This window comes from Motacilla alba, chromosome Z (genome assembly GCF_015832195.1).
Source record: "Motacilla alba alba isolate MOTALB_02 chromosome Z, Motacilla_alba_V1.0_pri, whole genome shotgun sequence".
Lineage (NCBI taxonomy): Eukaryota > Metazoa > Chordata > Aves > Passeriformes > Motacillidae > Motacilla > Motacilla alba.
Window position 1 is genome coordinate 49710987 of NC_052046.1, and position 21529 is coordinate 49732515.

The 21529-nt window shown below is 36.4% G+C and overlaps 1 protein-coding gene across 6 annotated transcripts in view; it reads left to right on the forward strand.

Annotated features, from left to right (window-relative positions):
* Positions 1-21529, forward strand: part of FANCC (FA complementation group C) — a 78388-nt gene that overhangs the window by 32107 nt on the left and 24752 nt on the right. For 5 of the 6 annotated variants that reach the window (XM_038124214.1, XM_038124213.1, XM_038124218.1 and 2 more), the window contains 4 exons: positions 13585-13704; positions 14503-14567; positions 16657-16821; positions 19701-19857. In XM_038124214.1, coding sequence (XP_037980142.1) covers positions 13585-13704; positions 14503-14567; positions 16657-16821; positions 19701-19857 — 507 coding nt within the window. Of the gene's footprint in view, positions 1-12448; positions 12513-13584; positions 13705-14502; positions 14568-16656; positions 16822-19700; positions 19858-21529 lie in introns of all 6 variants that reach the window. The other variant, XM_038124219.1, reaches the window with a different exon arrangement.

The following is a 21529-nucleotide window of genomic DNA, read 5'->3' on the forward strand; positions in this document are numbered from 1 at the left end:
TTTAAAGTATCCAGTTTTCAGACCATTTGTGCGCATTAAAAATAACTTGCTATTCAGGTTCAATGGTTTTCTTGTTGGACAGTGCTTACACTGGGGTCTTGCCACAACAGATGCAATAGATTATAAGAAGACAGCAAGTATAATAATTACAGCGTGGAACAGACTGCTGGCAGATACATCAACGTAGCATTCTCTTTAATCATAGTGCTTCCCGTAGTGTGGGTGGCCACAGGCTGCAAATGTTTCAGTCAATCCCTTCTCCATGCAGCAGTGGTTGTAAAAAAGAGCTGAAATAAACAGCATTCCACAGACCATTAAGGGGTTTTAATTTTGAAAAAATATAGCTTCCCTTCACCCTTCCTTTTGGCTGCTTGCTTCTGTCAGCTGTTACCTACCAAATCAATTTTGCTTGAACTAAGTAGTATATAATGTACTATCGGTGGGCTCTTTAAAAAGTTTGTCCTGATATCTTGTAGCTTTTGTTATTAAAATACATATTACTTTAAAACCTGAATGTTTTGTTGGTTTTTGCAGCAAGAAATAACCTCTGGCCTTACATTAAATGCTGTATTATGTTTAATTTAAAGGCTTTTCATCTTTTTTTCATTCTCTTGATTTTTCTTTCCTTTAGTGCCCAGTGTGGTTTTGCTGTTTCTGTAAAATGCTTTTTGTCTCCCTAGCCATTAGCACAATACCTTTTCTCCAACCAAAATGAAGGGGAACTTTCTGGTGTTTTTTAACTTTGTGGCCAGTTTACTCCTTAGAAGTTGATTTCTCCTCCTTGATGTTTGACATGTAGTCATCTGGAATCTGAGTTTAATGGTATAGATTTAATCAGCTAAACTTGGTGTCATGAAAACTGTTACATAGCATTTACAGGCCTTTTTTGGAGTATGTAAATCAGCTGCAGTTGAGGACAAATAATTTTATTTTTTAAGTGCATGTGCAAGAAAGGATATGTTTTGGTAGATGACTTTTAACATTAATTAGTAATTAATTAGTAATTAGTCGCATGTGGAATCAAATATGTGAATGAGCTTCAAAGAAGCTAAAAGAAATGTTTTAAGTGTCAGTGGGTAACAGATACTCAAAGTGAATTTTCTTTTGAATCAAAACAGAGGACAAAAGACTTAGGTTAAACATTGACATGTGTTTAAGATCTGACATAATTAATTAAAACCTAATGACTTAATGAACTCTTAATGTGATAAGAGACTTTTCAAATTTTAAATTACTAGCTAAAATTGAATTTTAAGAATCAAGTTGGCTTGTTTTGCAATGTGTCCCAAGGGAGTAAAGAGCAATACAGGCACTTTTCTCTGTCTTTTGTGCGATTAATTTGTGTCCCAGATACCAAGGACTTTATCCCATTGAAGTGAGTGCACTTCCCAAGGTGTACTCACCTTAGGAAACCCACATCTCATAGCAGTATTTGCTAGAAATTTGACATATCCGCCTCTTAAACTTGATAATGTACCGTTCTGTTAAAGGTGAAAGACCCCAAGGGTCTTAGGTATGGGTGAGGGGAAATATTGCAGTGAAAATGGGAATTGACTGATGAATCAAAAATGAGTAATTGATACAGTGATAGTATATATTTGAGATTTTTATTAGACTAGGTTCTAAAACAATTTAATTCATAAAGGACTAGAGGGTGATAAAAGATGTTAAACTTATTCGTCCAAGAAGAGACTGGGGTTGGATCTTTTTAACATGGAAATCATTTTAGAATAAAGATCTCTTCATATACAACACATAAACTATTTCTAATACTTATTATCTTGAACTTTTACTGAGTTCACTGTCAGTATTTTCTTTTTTCTGTTGTTCTTTCACTTTTATAAAATTAGCCAGAGGGAGTTCTTGGTAATTTTGAACATTTTGAAGATTGTACATCTAGATAGTTAGTCTTCTCACTAGCTCTTTTGAGAATCAGCATTTTAAGCTGATTTGGACCTTCTCTGGTCACCTGTAGACTGTCACATTGGTAAGATGTAAGAGAATTTGCAATGTTTTCAAGTTTGCAAGCATTACTGTAGTGTTCTGGTTGAAAATAAAATGGTATTATGAATGGGCTGGGAAAAAAACAGACCTCTCTTCTTCAAATATAATTCTTTAACAATGCCAAGCTAACATTATAAAAGATTTCTCAGCTTCTGGGTCAAAATAAACAAAGGTTAAGTATGTCAAAGAACAAAATGAGAAACCAAGAATTCTACTTTCCTGCAAGGCTGCTTGAGCTTTAGCAGCAAGTGTCACAAATTGCTAGCCAGCTGACATTTCTCAGAGCACTTTAGTTGTGCCAGGTGGCTCTAGCAAAGAATAATGATTTGTTTCTGAGACAGAAAAAGATGTCTCTATTTGAAGAAATTCTACTGGCATTAGATATTTTTGCTCAATCTAATATAACTATGACCAGCAGTTGTTGTATCACCATTATAGATGTATTTTGTGGTTTTTTTGCTAAGAAGTTTAAGGACAATTTTCTCCCCTTAAACATTTAACATCATTATACTTAATAAGTCCAACCCAAAGTGATTAAAGTAATTTTTCCTGAATATCATTATAAATCGGGTGCAGCATTTGCAATGTGTACCTATTGGAAGTATAAAAATGGGTACATACATTGATTGAAAAAAGCATAAATTTGAGATTATAATTTTTCTAGAAATTATGTAACTCACAGATTTAAAGTAAAAGTGAAACAATCCTACAATCCATCCACTCTTTTTAAACTTATTCATCTCTCTTTTCCACACCTTTTTTTTGTGTGGATAAAAGGAATTCTTCAGTGGGAAGTTTGCATTTTGGCTTTTGAAAATCCAAAAGGGAAGAAGGAAATTAATTGTAAATCACTGGCTAGTTAAACCAGAGAGCTTTAAAAAAAAATAAATTTACGGTTTACTCTGGTAGAGCTATTGAATTTCCTTTTGTTACTTAGTGTAAATGTGTGTTTTATTTCAGCATCAAAAGTCTCCCCTTTTTTAACACAAAGAGTAATAGCACTTTCTAGGTGGGTGTTTCTTAAAGAGAAAGGAGAGACTAAAGGGAAGGAGATTTGAAACTGCTTTTCCTGTCTGAGGCCAAGAGTCGACTCAAAGCTTGCCAGCCCAACAGTTCTTCAGCTTCTTTCTTATGATTTCTGAGAGTTTTGTTAGTGACTTGCAGATGGAGCTTAGACTTTGGAACTCATCCATTAAAAAATTTCATGGTCTTAGCCACAGTAGTAGTGCAAAGTGTTTTTACTGTACCAGTGTCACAGAAAGTAATTGAGGTTGAATTGGTGAGGGAAAAACAGTGCAGCCTTCCCTTCCCCTCCTCATAATTTTCTTTTCCACATTTCATTTGGAAATTGGGATCATGTAACATTTTTCATCCATTTTAAGAAACTGAGGCAGAATATGAGACTAGTCTTTTTACTAAGCCTCTTGTATTGGGAAGAGTAGTACAATTCATAGCATACTTTAATTTCTAAAGAAAAAGCATATTTGTCTCAATGGGTTTTTGAAATTTCTTTCAGTTAAGTTTTTCTAGTAGGTTTTCATTGTCCTTTAGTGTATTTTTGCCATACTTTTAAAATACTTTTAAAGAGAAAAATGTAGTTATTACTGTTGAAACAAAGTTAAGGAAATTGGCCTAATGTAAGAGCACCTAAAGCAGTTTTACTGAACACACTGACTAAAAGTGAGCCTGTTTGATTTTTGAGGGACAGAACAGGGTTAAGGGTAATCATCAGGTAGAGTGTGGAGAACTTCAGAGAATCTATGTTTTCATGTCTGGGAATATGTGAAAAGCAATGAAGTCTGTGTATTAATTTTCTAAAAGAATAGTACTACCTAATAAACCCTGTAGGGGTTATTTTTTGTTTGTTTTATTTTTAGCTCTAAAGTAATTCAGTCTAGTCATTTATCTGTAGATTTTATGTAACCTGATCACATGTTTAAATGACAAGATCCTTGTCTTTGTATGAGTGTTTAGCAGAATAATTTGTTTATGATCAACTAGTCTGTCATAGTTATCAATGGAGATTTAGACGTAGGCAGATATCAGACTTATGTTCCAAGTGAAGAAGGACTAAAATGATAAGATCCAGTAAATCCTAAATGTGGCCAGCAGTTTTATTTAGTGTGCCTGCAAAGAATTTAGCTAATGAAAACCATCCTGTAGATGCATATATCCATAAACTGCTGAAACAGAAAAACTCCCTGACAGTAAATATCAGAAAGAAATGTAGGAAGCAAACCTCTCCTATCCTTGTACTTAGGCACTTTGCTCGTAATTAACTAAATTACTGAAGAATATTCCAAGCTTTCCTAGTGTTAATTGAAACGAAATTGGTTTCTTTTTTGCAAAACCTCTGAGTGATTACTGGAATAGACTCAGTTTGGTGAAGTCAGAGGTTGTGTTGAGTAGCTAATAATTGAAATGTGTATGTGTATGTGAATTAACATTTTGTCTTTCGAAGTGTGTTTTAACCAGTTTTAATTTTAAAGAAGAGACTGAGCTTTTTGGTTAGCTTATCAATGGTCTAGTTAAAGGTATTTTTTTCCGATTTTAACTGGTTTTTTAGCATAATATGTTCTCACATACTGATAATAATTGTTGTTCACAAATATATGCTGTGTAATTTCCCCTAACTGATACACTGAGAATTTTATAAAATGTTGAGGAAACAGAATAATTTTGAGTAAAGTAGTACTTTAAAAGCTAGATGATATTTAAATTGGTATGGTGTTTGATACCTTATGGTGGGAAATGCAAGCACAGAAAGCTCCAAGCCTTCTCCAAAGTCTTAAGTCAAGCACTGTATCCATCTCTGTCTCTGAGCTTGGATGCTGGAGGCCTTGGGAGCTCTCTGCAAATATAAGAGGGAGCTTGAAACTTTTAAGCAAACTATGGGGGTGCAAGAGTTAGAAAATTATTGTACTTCTGTAGTTTGTTTAAAAGTTTCAAGCTTCTTCTTATCTTTCCCTTTCTCTGTAGTATCAGAAGCAGCCAGGTAATACAGCTGGAGCTGCAGGTGCAGTCTGGGCAGCAGGAGCAGAAGCGGGAGGAGGAGTAGGAGCAAGAGAGGGGCACACCCGAGGCAGGGGTTTTGCCTGAGCAAGGCAGAGCCACAGCAGGCAAGCCGCAGCGAGTGGCAGAGCTGAGGGAGTTACCAAGGGTGCAGCTGGACTGAACTGTTTGTTAAATATCTTGATAAGCACATGGCATACTGGGAGCAACCTAGTGACTGTAAAATCCCAACGAGTAACCACATTGTATCGCTTGACTCCAACAGCATCCCAAAAAGACATAGTAAAAGCAAATTAAAAATCAGCATTTTCAAAATTTTTCTGTACCCAGCTTAAAAGATCTGTAAGTTCTTTCTTGGGTATGGCACAAGAGCTAGATATTATCAGAGTGTAAATGTCTCTCTGTTCTTTTGACATCTCTTGTCCTGTTCCCCAGAACTCACCTGATGTCTCTTGGCAGGTGATCCAAGTCGGGCTCAGGCCAGGCTCGGTGCAGCAAGCACGGTAATCTGCTTCCTCTCAGCAGCCGATTGGAGCTTGACTTTCACCCTCTTTTCGGGGCTTCCTTTAACCTTCCTCCAGGATGGTCCCAAACTGAAATAAAAGTCTCATTCCTCACATGGTGGGCGCCAATTGTTTGGGATGCAGAAAGACAGGCTCAACTGATCAGGCGTTTAAAAGATGTTTTATTGCAAAATCAGACTTAGTGAAGGGTGAGACTAAGGTTGTTACATCCATAGTTATCCCATTGGAAGCCTTGTATCTGAAGCTGTTAATTGTAATTAATTCTAGTTGCAATGTCTTTTGTAAATTTCTTATCCAATCAGTTACTTCTGCGAAGCTCACTATCACCTTCTCAACCAATTGCTGATTGCTACATTTTACACAATTTGCCACAATGTGTCTTTTTATATCCAATCATGTAATTCTACAGAAACTTCTTGCTGTATCTTCTACTTTTTATCAACTCTATAACAAGTTCTATTGCGAAGCTCTAATATCTTCTAGTATTTTGCTTAATATATTTGTTCACTTATATGAGGCCTATATCTACTTGCTCAAAACATATTTGTGCTTAAACTACAAATCTTTATTCTTATTTCTTGTCTGTTTCACTATTCTCTTCTGAAGCGCCAAGCCTTCTCCAAGGTTTTAGGTCAAACATGGTATCCATCTCTATCTCTGAGATTGTATGCTTGAGGCCATGGGAGCTCTCTGTACTTGCATTTCCCACACCTTATATTCTTTTACATTTTGATTTTGGTTTGTGGAAATGTTTTTTTCTGTCTTCTCCTGGAGCCATAGAGCAAGTGAGCAAGAGGACTCAGGAGCAAAATTAAAAGTCACAAACATTGTTATGAATGAATAAATGTGTGGAAATAATACGAATTGTATTATGTCAGCATCCCAGTCCCAGAATTGATTTCGTAAACAGTTGTTGAAATGAATGTACTTTAAATGAATATACTGCTTTGTTATTTACAGACTTAGCCACTATGATTCTTCAGAACTGGCTGCTTATTTTGTAGTAAGAAGGTTTTAAAAGTACCAACTCTGTATTTTATTGTCAATTATTCAATCTAGAGAATATGGGACACAGTAAAACTCAGGCCTTTAGGCAGGATTTTTAAGAAAACATTACTAAAAAATACTTACAGGAATTTGAGCTACTGAAAGCTGGCAAACAAAAAATTAATTTATATTTACAAAACAAATCAGAGCAACGTGTATATCTTGCTTACTGAGGACTCTGTTTAAATGATTTAGGAAGTAATGTGGGCTGTTAGGATCCTACATTTAAAGAAAAACACGATTACATAGTGGTTTTGTATTTTTAAATTATGACAGGAAATCATATTGTCTGATTTATCTGTAATGTAATTGTTTATACAGTTTTGAATTACTTTTTAAGCCAGATTGGAAATAGAATTTGATTTCTTGTCTTCTAGACTTGCATTGAAACCCATGGGCCATCTGGCTGTAGAGGAAACGCCTGAGAGCAATACTGATGTACAGACTCTTGAAGTCATTGACATACAAGGAATTCTCATTCCAAAGTCTTAGTAAATGCAAATAAGAAATAGAATTTACATCTAAAGCTTCCTCTGAATTAGATGTAGTTTCTCATGTTATATGTGCTTTCTTTAATAGAGCTGAGAAAATCTGGTTCCCTTGAAGCAGATAGAAAGGTCAGAAATAAACCTGTTACTTGACACCAGATTTGAGAAATTTCCCCTTGACTATCGTGCTGTACTTACTCCAACAGATTTACACAGATCATAACTTTCTGAAAAATGTCATTAATGTCTCTTCTCAAAAAATAACTGCACTTTGTGTTTTCAAGCAGAATATACTAAAGAGAAGTATTTATTTAGAATAAATGATAGATTATTCCGTTTAATCCTGCTCTACTGTTGCTTTGATAGACTCATCCAAGATGGCAAAAAAGAGCTCAGTGTCATTGCTGAGAAGTCTTAGTTAGTGTCAGGTTTGACTGGCTTATCTCAGTGAAACCATCCATCTCCACTGTTCAGAATATTTTGTACGTATTGATTTTCACATCTGCTTCTGAGGACATTCAGAACCATAAATATTTTGGAAAGAGTGTGTTGAGAAGTTTCCAGAAATAAACTGCTTTATCTGCCTCCCCTGGAATGTCTTTGAAATTGTGTCATAAATTCCAGGACAGTGGCTACACAAATACAACTTGGCATTGCCAAGTTTTATGCCATGTTACAAGATGGCATAAAACTTGCCATCTTGTAATAAAAATCAAGTTCTGTTTATGTGTTGATGCCTAATTTCAAAAGTAATTGTGCCTTTAATTCAAGCTTCTATATTTTTCCCCATTGATGTGTACAGGAAAATATTGGCTATTTCAGAAAGAAAAGGGGTAGAAGGGATCAGAGCCTTTGGATCCCTGCTTGCTAAATGAAGTGTCAGAACATAAAGCACCTCCTGCCTTGCTGGATTTGTGGACACTACTGGAGTTGGTGTTTGCCTGGGACTATGTTACTTAAATCAGTGGAGGGACAAATTCTGCTTCAGAAAAGTAATTTCCAGGCTTTCATAGAGTCATGTGCCTCATGAGATGGTCGTTACAAACAAAGTTATGGAGTAACTCAACAAATCCCTTATAGCACATGGAAATCAGCCTTCATTACTTAAAGAGAAATATGAGTATCAGAAGAGTTAGCTTAGCTTGTGTGAAAAGTATTGTAGTTACTTAGTCCACTTAAGAATCATAGAGATTGGAATAGACCTATTAGATCATGAAGTCAAATATTAAAATTGAATTGCCATATTGCCACCTAACCATGTCCCCTAGTGCCACATCTACACACCTTGTGAAGACTTCCAGGAGCCAGCAATACAGCAGTCGATTTCGATGTCTGGTAATCGTGTCAATGAAGAAATTTTTCCTAATCTCCCCTCTAAACCTCCCCTGGTGCAACTTGACACTATGTCTTCTTGTCCTGTCAGCTGTTACTGAGATTGTAACAGAAGAGACCAACCCCTGGCTGGCTACACCCTCCTTTCAGGCAGTTGTAGAGTTGTAGTTGTTGAATGTTGCAGAGCTGCTCCTTTTCTCCCGGCCAAACGGCCCCAGCTCCCACAGCTGGCCCTCACAGGGCCTGTGCTTCAGCTTTTACCAGCTCTGTTGCCCTTCTCTGGACTTGCTCCAGCCCCTCAATGGCCTTCTTGCAGTGAGTGGCCCAGAACTGGACTCAGGATTCAAGGTATGGCCTCACCAGTGCTGAGTACAGGGGACAATCACTGCCCTGTCCTGCCGGCCACACTGATAGAGTGATGATAGAGGCCAAGATGCCGCTGGCCTTCCTGGCCACCTGGGCTCATGCTCAGCCATTGTTGACCAGCACCCACAGGCCCTTTTTAGCTGGGCAGGCTTTCCAACCTCTCTTACCCCAGCCTACAATGCTGCCTGGGGTTGTTGTGACTGGACCCAATGTTAGGCTGGATCCAGCATTTCACTGTATCAAACTTCATACCACTGGCCTCAGCCCATTGATCCAGCATGTCCAGATCCCTCAGTAAAGCCTTCCTACACTTCAGCAAATCAAATCTCCCACCCAACTCGGTTTCATTTGCAAACTGACTGAGGGGGCACTGTAGAGGATCAGACCTAAGCATGTTTTGTCTCAAACATTCTGAGTATAGCTACAAGAAAGGTGTGATTGGAGGAGAGAGTCTTGTGGAGCTGGGGCAGTACTGTTCTGAGCCAAGATCCTGCTCTGCCTGAGGCTCATGCTTAGTCACCCAACCGGACCTCACTTCCAGGAGGAGGGCTGACTGTGCATGAGTGAACAAAGTTGTGTGACAAGTCTAGTTTACATAAGAAGCATGCACCAGATGAACTATAAAAGGGAATTAATCAGGTCCCCTCTTTATTTTTTCTCTCATTCTCTCTTTTCTCTGGCTTTCTTTATCTTTTCTCTCTTTATCCCCTCTTTTTCTTTCGTTTTCTTTGTCTTAATATCCCAGCTCTGGACCATCCACAGAACAAGGACTATTGTGAGGTCTAAGAACTGGAGACAATTTGTTTTCTCCCTTGCTTTGCCTCCACAAATCATATCCTATCCCATATGCCATACTGAATTTTGTTGTGGGAGTGGGGAGGTAGTGGTGGTATGGTATAGGATCTCGTAGATATGAAGCAGTGTGCTTACATTAATAAAGAATGTTTATGAGTTTATGTCTTTGTGGTAATGCTCATAGGATTGTCTGCCTGTTAAAGGTATAAGAAATCTCTCTGCAGCCATGGATTTTGAATTATCTGCAGTATTACTCAGTATAAATTGCATCAGTACAATAAAGTCACTTGCAAGGTTGTTCAAAGAAGTTGGTCTTTGCGAGGGCTTTATAAAAATTCATTAATTCAGTTTCAGGGCGAATGGAATTTTGAATAGCATGCCTTTAATCCTAGGCTGGGAGATGGATTTCTTCTCTTGCAATTACAGCCAAGCTGGTTTCCTTCTTACTTACTCAGTGGTGAGAGAAGTCAAGAAAAAAGTCATTTAAGGTATTAAAGTGTGCCTGACTAGGGTTGGTTTTCCAAAATCAGCCATCTTCAGTCTGGAAATGCAAAAAATAAGAGATCTCTTGTTATTTTTCCTTTTGAATGAAGCATTTCTGCTGCAGATCCACTTTCCTGGCTTGTAGAATGTGGTATTAGTGGATTAGACAGTGAGTGGTAATTGATTCACTGCCAGGAATAACTGATGATTATGCAGATCAGCAGTTGTTAATTTTGCTAGGGTAGTGTAGGATCCTTGGCTGATACCATCAGTACAGGACTACGTTTAGTACTGACAATTTTCTCATCGTGTACTTGAATACCTCGTAGGTATTGATCTTGAAATGATTCCTTAAAAGTCATCAGTATCAAATAACTGTTTGATACTGTTGCTCTGTAATATGTCATGTTTTTTGATTTTCCAAAATGCTTGGGAGGTTCATAATGTGATACTGGAACCTGTCACAAGGTTTGAATGTTGTATTGCTTCCTATATATATGAGAAAATCTGAAATCTTTTCTATTTCTTTATAATACTTTCTGAAAGAGTTAATTTCAAATGTTCCCAAGCCCTTCTCTGCAAGGCTGCTCTCAATCCATTCATCCCTGATAATCAATATTAGAGATTGCCCCAGTTGAGGTGCTGGACTTTTCACTTGGCCTTGTTGAACTTCGTGAAGCTCACACAGGCCTGCCCCTCCTTCCTCTGGATGGCATCCCTTCCCACAGGGAATCAACTGCACCACGTATCTTGGTGTCATCTGCAAACTTTCTGGGGGTGCAGTTGATCCTACTGTCCCACTCAATCCCATCCCAACAATGAAGGCATTAAATATTCCTTATCCTAACAACTCATTTGTCAAATGTGAGTGAAGCATCAGTTCTAATTTTTCTTCCAGACAGCTCTCTCTAAATATAGAGTAGTAAAAGAATTATCACTTACAACCAGAATTGTATAGGAAATAAATAAGCTACTTTTTTCTAGAGGGAAGGAGAACTTTTTGTATGTGTTTTAGAAGAGTAAGAAAGCCTTTAAACTGAAAAAGACAAATGCTTTAACTTACCTTTAACAAATACCTTTGTTGCATGTAGGGATGTCTCAGGCTTTCCGCTGCAACACTGTTGATAAAATGAAGTACATAAGACATAGAGCTAAATTGTAAATGTTTTCCATCTTTAATACCTATTTGTCTTATATCAATACTTAATAGCTTCTTTCATCTGCACTATGATATCTCCTTGCCTGTGTTTCCCTAGCCCCCTTCTGGTTGTTCAGAGATTTTGTACATTTCAAGAAAAAAAATCTGCAAATTCCTTGCACAAGGGTAGGGGGGGAAAGTAATTTCGAAAGTACTCTTCACAAAGAGGGTGTTCAATTTATTTTACCCTTAGGAAAATTCTGGTTACAGAAAGGGTCACTAGATAATAAAATTGGTAGTGTTACAGATTAATATGTGGGGTTTTAAGCCACTCCCTCATTTAGGTGTCATTGGCTGCCATGTCAGCCTGCCAAATCCTTTTCAGAGATTTTTATGTTTATTATCACTGGTCAGGCTTTTTGTAAGTCTTTCACTAATAAATCCAATAGAGTTTGTACTTTTCAAACCTCTTCGTTACCTCTCGCGAAAGTGGCATCCCAGGTTTGCTGTTGTAATGCCTCCTGTATTTTGTTTTTGACTTGTAGTTTGGTCCCTTATCTCATTCTACTTGGCAAACTATCCTGTTAGTGGGAAACTAACCTTGATAGTGTTCTAAAAGAAAATTTAACTTTGGTAATAGTTGCAAAAGACAATAAAAATATATAAAGGTTATTATTTTTATTAATGAATTGATTAATGCCTATTGGGATATTGTACAGTTTAATAGATCTTAGCTTTTGCTTTTGATACATTTACAGGCTTGTGCATTGTTAATATCTGCTCTTTTCTGTCTTTTTCTTAAGAATGCAAAAATCATATGTAAGTTACTACTTTGAAACTGTTTTGCCACAGCATTTTTCCTTCTCTTGTCTGTGGGAATTCTCTGGATGGCAATAGAACAGCAGCTGCTCCTGTTGAGAGCTATCTAGGAAAAAAGTTGCACAATAAAGGAAAAGGATATTTAGATGTTTAACATAGCTCTTCAAGGTAGTAAAAGAATCCTGAAGTACAATAAATAAGGTATCCCAAATTCTTGTTACTTATTTTGATTAGACCTCTGGTGTTCTTCTGCTGATTCTTCTCTCTCACATCCATCAAACATGGAACACATTGATTGAATATATCTAATTCCAGGACTTCTGAAGCAGTTGCTTAGGGATGTTCAACAAATGCATGTATAAATTCTTGTGTTTCTGAAAGGAGAAAGTAAGTTAATGAGATTTCCTTCTCTTTTTTTTATCTCAAAAATCTTTCATCAGGTTCCTCTTTTTATTATTAAGAATGTACAGAATGAAGCAGCCTAAACCCATGGAAGTCACAGAGGTTTGGTCTGAACTTTCCTTTAATCATATGTTTTTTTAAATGAAGGCCTTTTTCAGTGTATACTAATCCTGACCCTCTGTTACAAAGAATTTTATATACTTAGTGCCATATAAAGTTTATACTTTAAGTGTCAGTGATACATAAAGCCCTGAAATGAACCCTGGAAAGGGGACATAACTGTTGTAATGTCAGCGTATAGCAGTCAAGAACGGGAAGAAATGAAAGCTGTAAAAAATGTGGAGCAGATTAGTTTAATGATCAACTTGCAACTACCTCAGCTCAGTTGTAACACCAGGATGCAAAAACCTGCTCAAGATTTCGCACTTGTGGTTTTCATAATGAGTTTGCTAGGGAAGGTGCTGGGGGTGCAAGGTCTGTCCAAATGACAGCAGAGCTGTAGTATAGGGCTGAAAAACTAGGAAAGCATGGATACTATGCTCAGAGTCCCCCGTGCACATCTGCAGAACCAAATCTGTGTACCAATCTGTTCATCTGACTTAGAATCTATCATCAAAGGATTGCTTAGATTATCATATGATGTATTTAAAAGCTTTAATGAAACGTAAAGAATTTTATAGTGAAATTGGTAGAGAAGTAAATGTCAAGATTAGATTTTCATCATAATCTTCTCAAAGTAATGAGGAAATTAAGCAAATCACGTTATGAGATGAGACCCTGAATCCCAGAGCATCTTGATAAAGTGATATGGGAAAGTAGATGTTAATTTCACACTTACTCTTCTTGATCATGGTACCGATCAAGACTATAGATGATTGAAATGGCTCTCAGAGAACTGAAACCTAGCTACAGTCTGTGGTTTTGATGTGAATGGTCTCCATTGCGATTGGACAGCTGCTGAAATTGTGTGGTGTGTGTGAACCCACATTTGATTGTAGCAGCTGCAGAATTTTCCTTATGGTTGGTGGGGCCTATCTGCTCTTCTGAATCAATGGTGTAAAACAACCACAGCTGATCAAAAGGCCTTACCCCAGACAAAGTTCAATAGCTGTCTTATCCCTTTACACAGCTTGTGTTAGCCTGGAACTCTATTGCCATTCTGTTGATTTTTCAGAGTTTGCTGTGCCATCTCCTTTCTTCTTCTAAGTGGGAAAGTAATGAAGCAGAAACCAGTACATTCATATCAGCTCTGGGCTACACGTCAGCAGATTATTATTGTCACTTGGTTAAAAATGTAAGTATTTTGTGTAATTGAGATTTTGACAATAATAAATCACCTGTTTATAACCACATACATGGAGCTGTCATTGTGATAAGGAGCATGAACTGAACTTTGTTTATCTTTTCTTACCTCAGTTACTTTTACAACCTTTTAAGGGAAAAATGAAGTGGGAGATCTCTGGACAAATGAGAATTTTTTATTAGATTACACTGTAATAAATATTCATAAAAACAAAATTCCCATTCCTGTTGTGCTGTAACAAAAGAAAAACCCTATGCTATCATTGTTTTTTCCCCGTGAAGTTAAAATTACGTTTATTGTTTTTTGTATTAGAATGTAACTTCTGAATTTTTTTTTTACTGTATCTGCTGCATTTAAAATAGGAGATGAACCCTAAATGTTAGCTAAAGTCACTTTTCTATTTAAGATACATAAAAATAATGGGAATAATATTTCATGATATATTGACTCAAATTAGACAAAGCATGTAAAAATTGTTAGTAATGCTCTTCTGAAAGTTATGCCTTAACTCTTGGGGAAGCAGGGCTAAAATGAATATCTTCTTTGTTTTAAAATGTATAAAGTATATAATGTGTAAAATAACATTTTGCAGTACAGTTTGTTCAGTGATTTGGAGAGCTTTAATTTGACATCAATCGTTAAAAAAATGAAAAATCAAAATAGATGAACAGAGGAAGTTATTTTCCTTTACAGTACATCCTTTACAGTCACACAGAGAACCATGCAACTAATGTCTGCTTATTGTCAGTAAATGTAATGTATTTTATTTACTTTTATTTTATTTAACAGATGGTCGTTTCATTAGTAACAGAACTCAGAGAAAACCAGTTCAATGGACTTAACGTACAGGAGAGGTAGGTGTTATCTAAACATAAGTTTGATATGTTTTGGTTTGGATCAGTTCAGTGAGGGTCATTTTACAGTCTTGGGCAAATTAGGCTTCAGTTGAAAAGTTTTGGATACATATGTTAGATGATACAAGGTGTGGACGAGCTTGGTAAACTTGGCTTCACGTAAGTGTTTGTGCTTAACCTAGGAATAGTAGAGGGGTTGGAAGAAACCTTCAAAGATCATTTGCCTAATGGTGCTGCTGTCACTCTTTGTCTCATGATCATGTCCTTTTTGCTGTCTGATGTATGCCTTTCTTGGCTTAACTTGGCTATTATCCTCCCCTTCCTCTTTGCATCTACATATTTGGTAAGGAAGATTAAATGAGCTGAATTTGTTTAGAACTGATTTTAGTATTAGAATTCTGGATGTAGTTAATGAGGAGTATCATGAAGTTTATTTCCATGTAGGAACTAAATGCCCACATTTTAAAAAGTAGGGTGAAACAGACTTAGCTGAAAAGCTGGTTGAGACTATTGGGAAGAAAAATACCTGATTTCTGCTGGGAGAAAGAGAAAACTTTGAACTTTGGTTGATTTTTGAGTGTAGAAATTATGATATGGGTGTTTATTCAAATTCCAGAGACAAAAGTAGTTTGCTTTTAGAGGCGTACATTTTCTGCTTTCTCACTTAGTGATATTTTAAAAATTCAGATGATAACATCGTTGCAAGTTCATTATATAGAGTGGAGTGGATTGTGCACTATTTTCCAAGAACATATTTTGAAGATTATGTAGAACAAAACTACCTTTACACGGCTTTTCTTCTGGAGTTAAGTAAGAGTAAATTCATCTGCTAAATTTTGCTAATCCTGGATAAGGAATTAGAAACATAATTTTGTAAAGGGAGCTGATTTAGAGTTTCAGGTCTGTGTATCCTGGAAAATACTCCTGCATGATAAGATCATCCCAATAATTACCATTCTTACAAAAACACTTGTTAAAAATTGCATTTTGAGGTATTTCAGTATAAGAAACCTTGAACAAATGTTTAATTAGGTAATTACTCTGAAATGTCCATCTTTGAAAATATATCATGTTTTATTTCTCTGTCTGTTTGAATGGTGATGATTAGTACCTCGTGCTGCTGAGCAGCCTTCTTAATTCTCATAGGTCCTGAAGTCCTATTGGTGACTCCTCAAAGAAAATACTTTCAGATTATTTCAGAGAATGTACTTCTTTTAGTGAATCAGGAGAAATTTGCAGGAACTCAGGGAAGCCTTTTACAAACAATATAGGACAATATTTTAATTTGCTAAAATTCAGTGTTTCATAGTTTTTCGTCTTTATAAATGTCTTCCTATCAGTGCTACAGTTTCATGTGCTAGAAACAGTATATGTTCTCTGGGAAAGTTGTGATTTCTTTTTGCAAATCTAGTCTCTGCCATTTTAATTTTCTTAAAGTTCCAAACTTTCTATATTTTTTAATGTTCCAGATTCCACTGTCTTTGACTATTTCCAACCGTGTAGTTTTAGTGAGAAGATCCAGCAAGTGGTTTGTGTATTAAGATCCAAAGGGGCTACATATTTCTTCAACTATGGATCTGTAAGACAAAAATTTTCCAGCTGAGTGCTTGAAGAGAGCAGGATTCATAAATTGTTTCTGTTAAGAGGAAAGAAAGGTTAAAAAAGCAACAGGAGGCTTAAAAAGCAGCTAGGTTGTATCTTCTGGGGCTCCAGGAAACTTGCCTGGGAGCTTTGAGTCTCTAGTCTTCTTTCACTGGCCCTTCCTTCACTGGAAAGACAGAGAAGTGTCTGCTAGGAAGGATGTGGTGATGCAGCCATCACAACTGGGTTAAATTCAGAATTGTGTTGATATCCCTCACATGGTTTGATTTGAGCGCTTAAATATCAAAATTTTATCTGACTTTATAAAATTCTGCGCACAATAAGAAATGATATGTCAACAGTCATTCCAGTAAATAATTTTTCAGCAGTTAGGTATGCATGTCTTACATTTAATATTCTGTAATTATTAATGTCCTCTTTTTTTTGCTTAACAGTTTAGAATTTATGACTTTTCTGAAATATGAACTGTGTTTATTTTTTCCCTCAGCATTTCAGCCAGTCGTGTGAATGCTATTTCCATTTTCTGTGTGCCTCTCATTACTTTGCCTGATTTAACTCCATTACTGGAAACTCTCCTTCTTTACCATGGAGGATCATCAAAAGAAATTCTCAGTTCAGAGTTTCTAGAGGCTGTGAATGAGGCCTTTTTAAAGTAAGTAGCTGGGTTTGTATTACTGTTTTGCTTTTCTGTAAGGACTATAAATTCAATTCAATGTCCTTTTTCTAGGTTTGTATGGTGAATGCACTGTATACTCTTTTCTAGTAAAGTATTTCCCTTGCAGTTGAGTAACAGAGCTGAGGATGTGGGCCAAAGCAGAATTTTACATTGCTGTAATGCACAAAGTGTGGCATAACAGCTTTAAATATTGACTGGGACTTTGTCTCACCTATTCCCTAAAAAGGAGGTTAAAACCTTCAATAGATTTTAGGAATGTTGTGGAAGTTGTGATAATTTTTCACAGAAATGTTAAGTATGTGTCATATAAGTGTATTACCATTCCTAACTTCACATTTTGGGAGCGATTTTAGTTTTTCTGTGTGTAAGATAGATCCTTATGTTTGATGTTTTCATAATTCTTTTGGGTTTTGTTGAGGTTTTTTTTTGGTGAAATTGGTTCTCCAGATTTTAAATTCTCCTGGTTTTCAGCAGATTAGTTTTAATGAGTCTGAGAGAGGAGCAATTTGTGAAATACAGCTCTGCTTGTTTTACTACCACTAAACCCACTCTTCTGATAAAATTACTCTACGAAAGCCAGCTGAGTGAACCTGAACATCAGCAAGGTTGGCTATGCCATGAAAGGGAAAATATCAGGGAAAGCACAGCCTACATATGCTTGAGAATTGCTGTATTCAAGTAGCTGAGGCGCTGTGTTAGAAACAATTTTTCTTACATACTAGAAAATGTCCCTTGTGAACATTTTATGTCAATTATCCATTTCTCTCCTTTTTTAATCAGTTTTAATAGTACTCTTTACTCTTAATTTCTGAGATATTCCAGTGAAGATTTTTGTGGTGTCTGTTGAGGGCTCCAGACAAAAATAGATAATTAATGGAAAAATACAATAACTAATCCATGTGTGTTACTAGAAGTCGAGGAAAAGGAATGAAAAAGGAGTGTGAATGTGGCAGTTTGTAGTGAAAGATGTGCCCAAAAAGACAGAGCTATCTTTCACTCTTCCACTTGTCCATCTTTTGTCTTCTGACTGTTCCTGGTCCACAAGTCTGAAAGACTTTGAGAGCAAGTTCACAGGTTCTGTACAGGTGTTTTGTTCTCGTATCAGGAAGCTGATGGGCAGTCCATCATGACGGACTTCTGACACTCCATATTTTGAGTAAGGCCATTCTTTGGATAGTCGTTCGTTTCTGACTGAAACAAATGTCTGTTTTCTTAACTGTTGAGCTACTTACTAATCACAGTGAAAAAATATACCTGATTTCATGTGGCTTTTGACTAAGTTACTCTTGCAGGGTCCTCAGCAAAAGTGCGGTTTGCAAAAGTTTCCCTGAGAGCAGATACAGGATCATGCATGCTTTGCATATGTTCCAGGACTGTCAATGAACTCATGTGGTCTTAATGAGAATGTGCCCTGACAACTGACTTCTATTTTCCTTTACTCTGTTGAGTTCTGAACATGGCTTCTTTCTGAACATGGGTGGAACCTGCCCCAGAGAATAGGGCACTTGTAGTGCCCAAAGAACTCAAAATTATATTGGTGGGGCCATCTGCAAGTTCAGCTGTGGGAGTATAATCACTACACTTAACTTCCTATATGGTTTTTGTATCTTAGAGTTGCAGCACTTCTATGTAAGCTTATTAGCTTTCTTTTCCTGCCATAATATCTAAAATGTCTACCATGCCGTCACAAAAACAACAAGAAAGTTGATAGTGGCAAAATAATCTAATCTCTTGTCATTCTTAATTTACTCTCATGTGTGTATGTGCTTTAATAGTTATATTTAATAAAAGGGCATCCTGAAATTGAGCTTTACAGTTTTGAAATTCTGGATACTTCAATGTATTTCTTGTCTTCTCATGTATACTTTAAGGTCATTACATAATACTGAGTGGAAAAAATACAGGCTATGAGAGCAGATAATGAAACAAACACATGGCAAAATAAATACATCGAAAATAGATCCCAAAATGGCTTTAATATTCTTTCTGCTGGTATTTTTCTCCTTTTATCAGTAGTTTTAGTTTGCATATACTCTCCAGCCTAATTTTAGGTTTTTTAATCTTAACTTGCCTTGGATTTAAGACCAAGGCAAATATTGTTATTTATGTATTGTTTTGTTTTGAACCTTTTAATTTGCAACTCTCACAATAGCTGCAAAAATATTCTAGGTTGTTTGTGCTATCTCTTCTTGGGAGGTTAGTTGAGTGTATTTTGATTCATGCTGGTCCACACTGTGCCTTTTCTTTTGTGGTGATACAACACCAATAGCTGAAGTCTTTAGGTGAAGAGATAACTTGTCTTCTTAACTATTTGTCTGTTCTATAGCTCTGGTCAGTGCTGGTGGAGTAAATTTTTTTTCTTTTTTTGTTGTCTTTTTTTTTTTTTCCTTTTGTTGTTGCTGGCTTTGGGTTTTTTCCTTATTTCTTTGCAAAGATAGGTAATGCTTTGCTTATACAGCAGAAACTTTCCTGTTCATCTGTCAGTAGCTGTCTGCAGGAACTAGTCTGGGTTTGAGAGAGCGCAAGGTCCTGGGACAGGACCTTTCTTGAGAGAGGATGGGAACTCCAGACTTAAACATTCTGTTTCCCTTTGGTGGGATCCAACATGACCAAATTTCTAGGTTTTAAACACATGTGGTAAAGTTGCATTTGTAGATGATGGTGATTTCCTGTCATTCTTGGCTATTATGATTTGCTACTGAACAGGCTACTCTAAACAAGACCTTCTCTCTCTTGCTTCAGGTTGATCTTTGTGTCTCCTTTTTCCCCAGTATATTATAAAAAATTAAAAAGTAAATTTTTTTGGTCTTCCTTCTAGTTACTCAGGTAAAACAGTATTTTCCTCTCTTAACCAGGAAGAAGATCACCCTTCCTGAATCAGCTGTCTTCAGCCTTTGGCTTCGTCACTTACCAAGCCTTGAAAAAGCTACCTTACATCTTTTAGACCAGTTGTTTTCCATTCAGTTGAATTTGCTGGAAGAAGTGGCTCGTGTCATAAAAGACTCATTGCTGGTATGTGCAACATGTAGTACATTTGATACTGCTCTTTCATGCTTCAGCATTGACAGTTTTCAAATATGTCAGCATAGAGACATGTGTCAGCATAAATGACCATTATGGGACATATGGCTTGTCAATGCAAGCCAAATCTTGAGTCTTACAAACATCACTAATTTTTTAGTTTTTACACTGAATTGGTAGAAGAGAAAAAAATATTTCATCCAGTGATGAAGAATGGGTAAAGAAACAAGGATCCCAGTGGTGAGGTTGCTGAGTACCTTTCTTGGTCTTAAAAAATTATAAACTCTGGGCAGGAAGGATTTGAATCTGTTTTTGCTTCAATATCCGTGCCCTTTGTCCAGCGGTCTGAACAATTGGAATCCCTTTTTATGGACTGCTTGGTTACATGGTTTTGTTTGCAAACCTGAACAAAATTCTTAATGCAAAACCTTTGCTAAACTGTAATTAAAATTTGTTTTCAAATGCTATATTATGCAGAGCACCAAAAATCTTCCCTATGAGAAAACCTAGCACAGTACTTCTTCCAAAATAATGAGCTAGTTTGCAGTGCTAAATGTAAATTTAATTGTTATTTGCAGTGTGAAATAGCATGTGTGCTATGCACTCACATTATATATTTCTTAAAATGACAGAACTAATGGAATGGAATGGAATATGGTATTTTATTTTCAGCCTATGAAACTGCTTAGAGAGTACATATTCTAGTCAGGAAAAGAATGCTACCTTTAAATATTCTTCCTTTTTAATTGAACCTGGAAATCTCTTATTTTAGGATTCCATTATGATACTTGCAGATCTCATAAATGCCTTGGTGTCAGCAGTTCTTCATATGCCATCTGGGGATTTAGTTATTTTAGCAAACAAGGCCATATACAGGGTCCATGCATAATTTTTCTATGTCAGATATATTGTGAACTTTATATAGTATCTGGTGCTACACCATGTACCAGCTGAGGAAAAAAATTATATCTAAATGTAGGAAAAAAAAAAGATATCTAAATCTAGGTTATAACTCTAAAATATATATAAAAAGAGGCAAATACTTGTTTCAAATGTTGGTTTTTATCATTTAATAAAAATGTTCATGCTTCAGTTCAGTTATCACATCCTGATCTCTGAAAAGAATGGAAATTACTGTGCTAGCACACTTAGGTTGTCTTTACTTGCCTCTTCTCCAAAGACTTTGTGCTTTCAAAATAAGATATGCACAAGACCAGTGTAGCAGCTTTGAAAGCTGGTTTAGAGAGGACATCCTGTGGACAAAGAATGGAATGAATGGAGCTGTAAAGAACAGAGCAGTAGGCAGCTGGATTGATAGGCATTGATAAGAGGCAGGGTGCATATATGGGAGATGGCATAACAGGGAAAAACAACAGGATGAGGAGCTTCAGAGAGGCAGTATAGAAGGAAAATAATGTGATCCTGAAATAGTGGTCTAGATGCATAATGATATTTTGTACAACATGTTCATGGTACTGTAAAGACACTTGTGTGACATTAAATTAGTCAGCACTTTGAAACCATCAGTATGTTAATTTAACCTGCCTAAAGGATATTTAAATATTTATTTAGGAATGTGGATATGAATTTTTTGGCAGTTGGATTGTGGTGTTTTATGATGTAAGATCTGCTTACCTTATGGATATAGTAATAGTGGAATCAC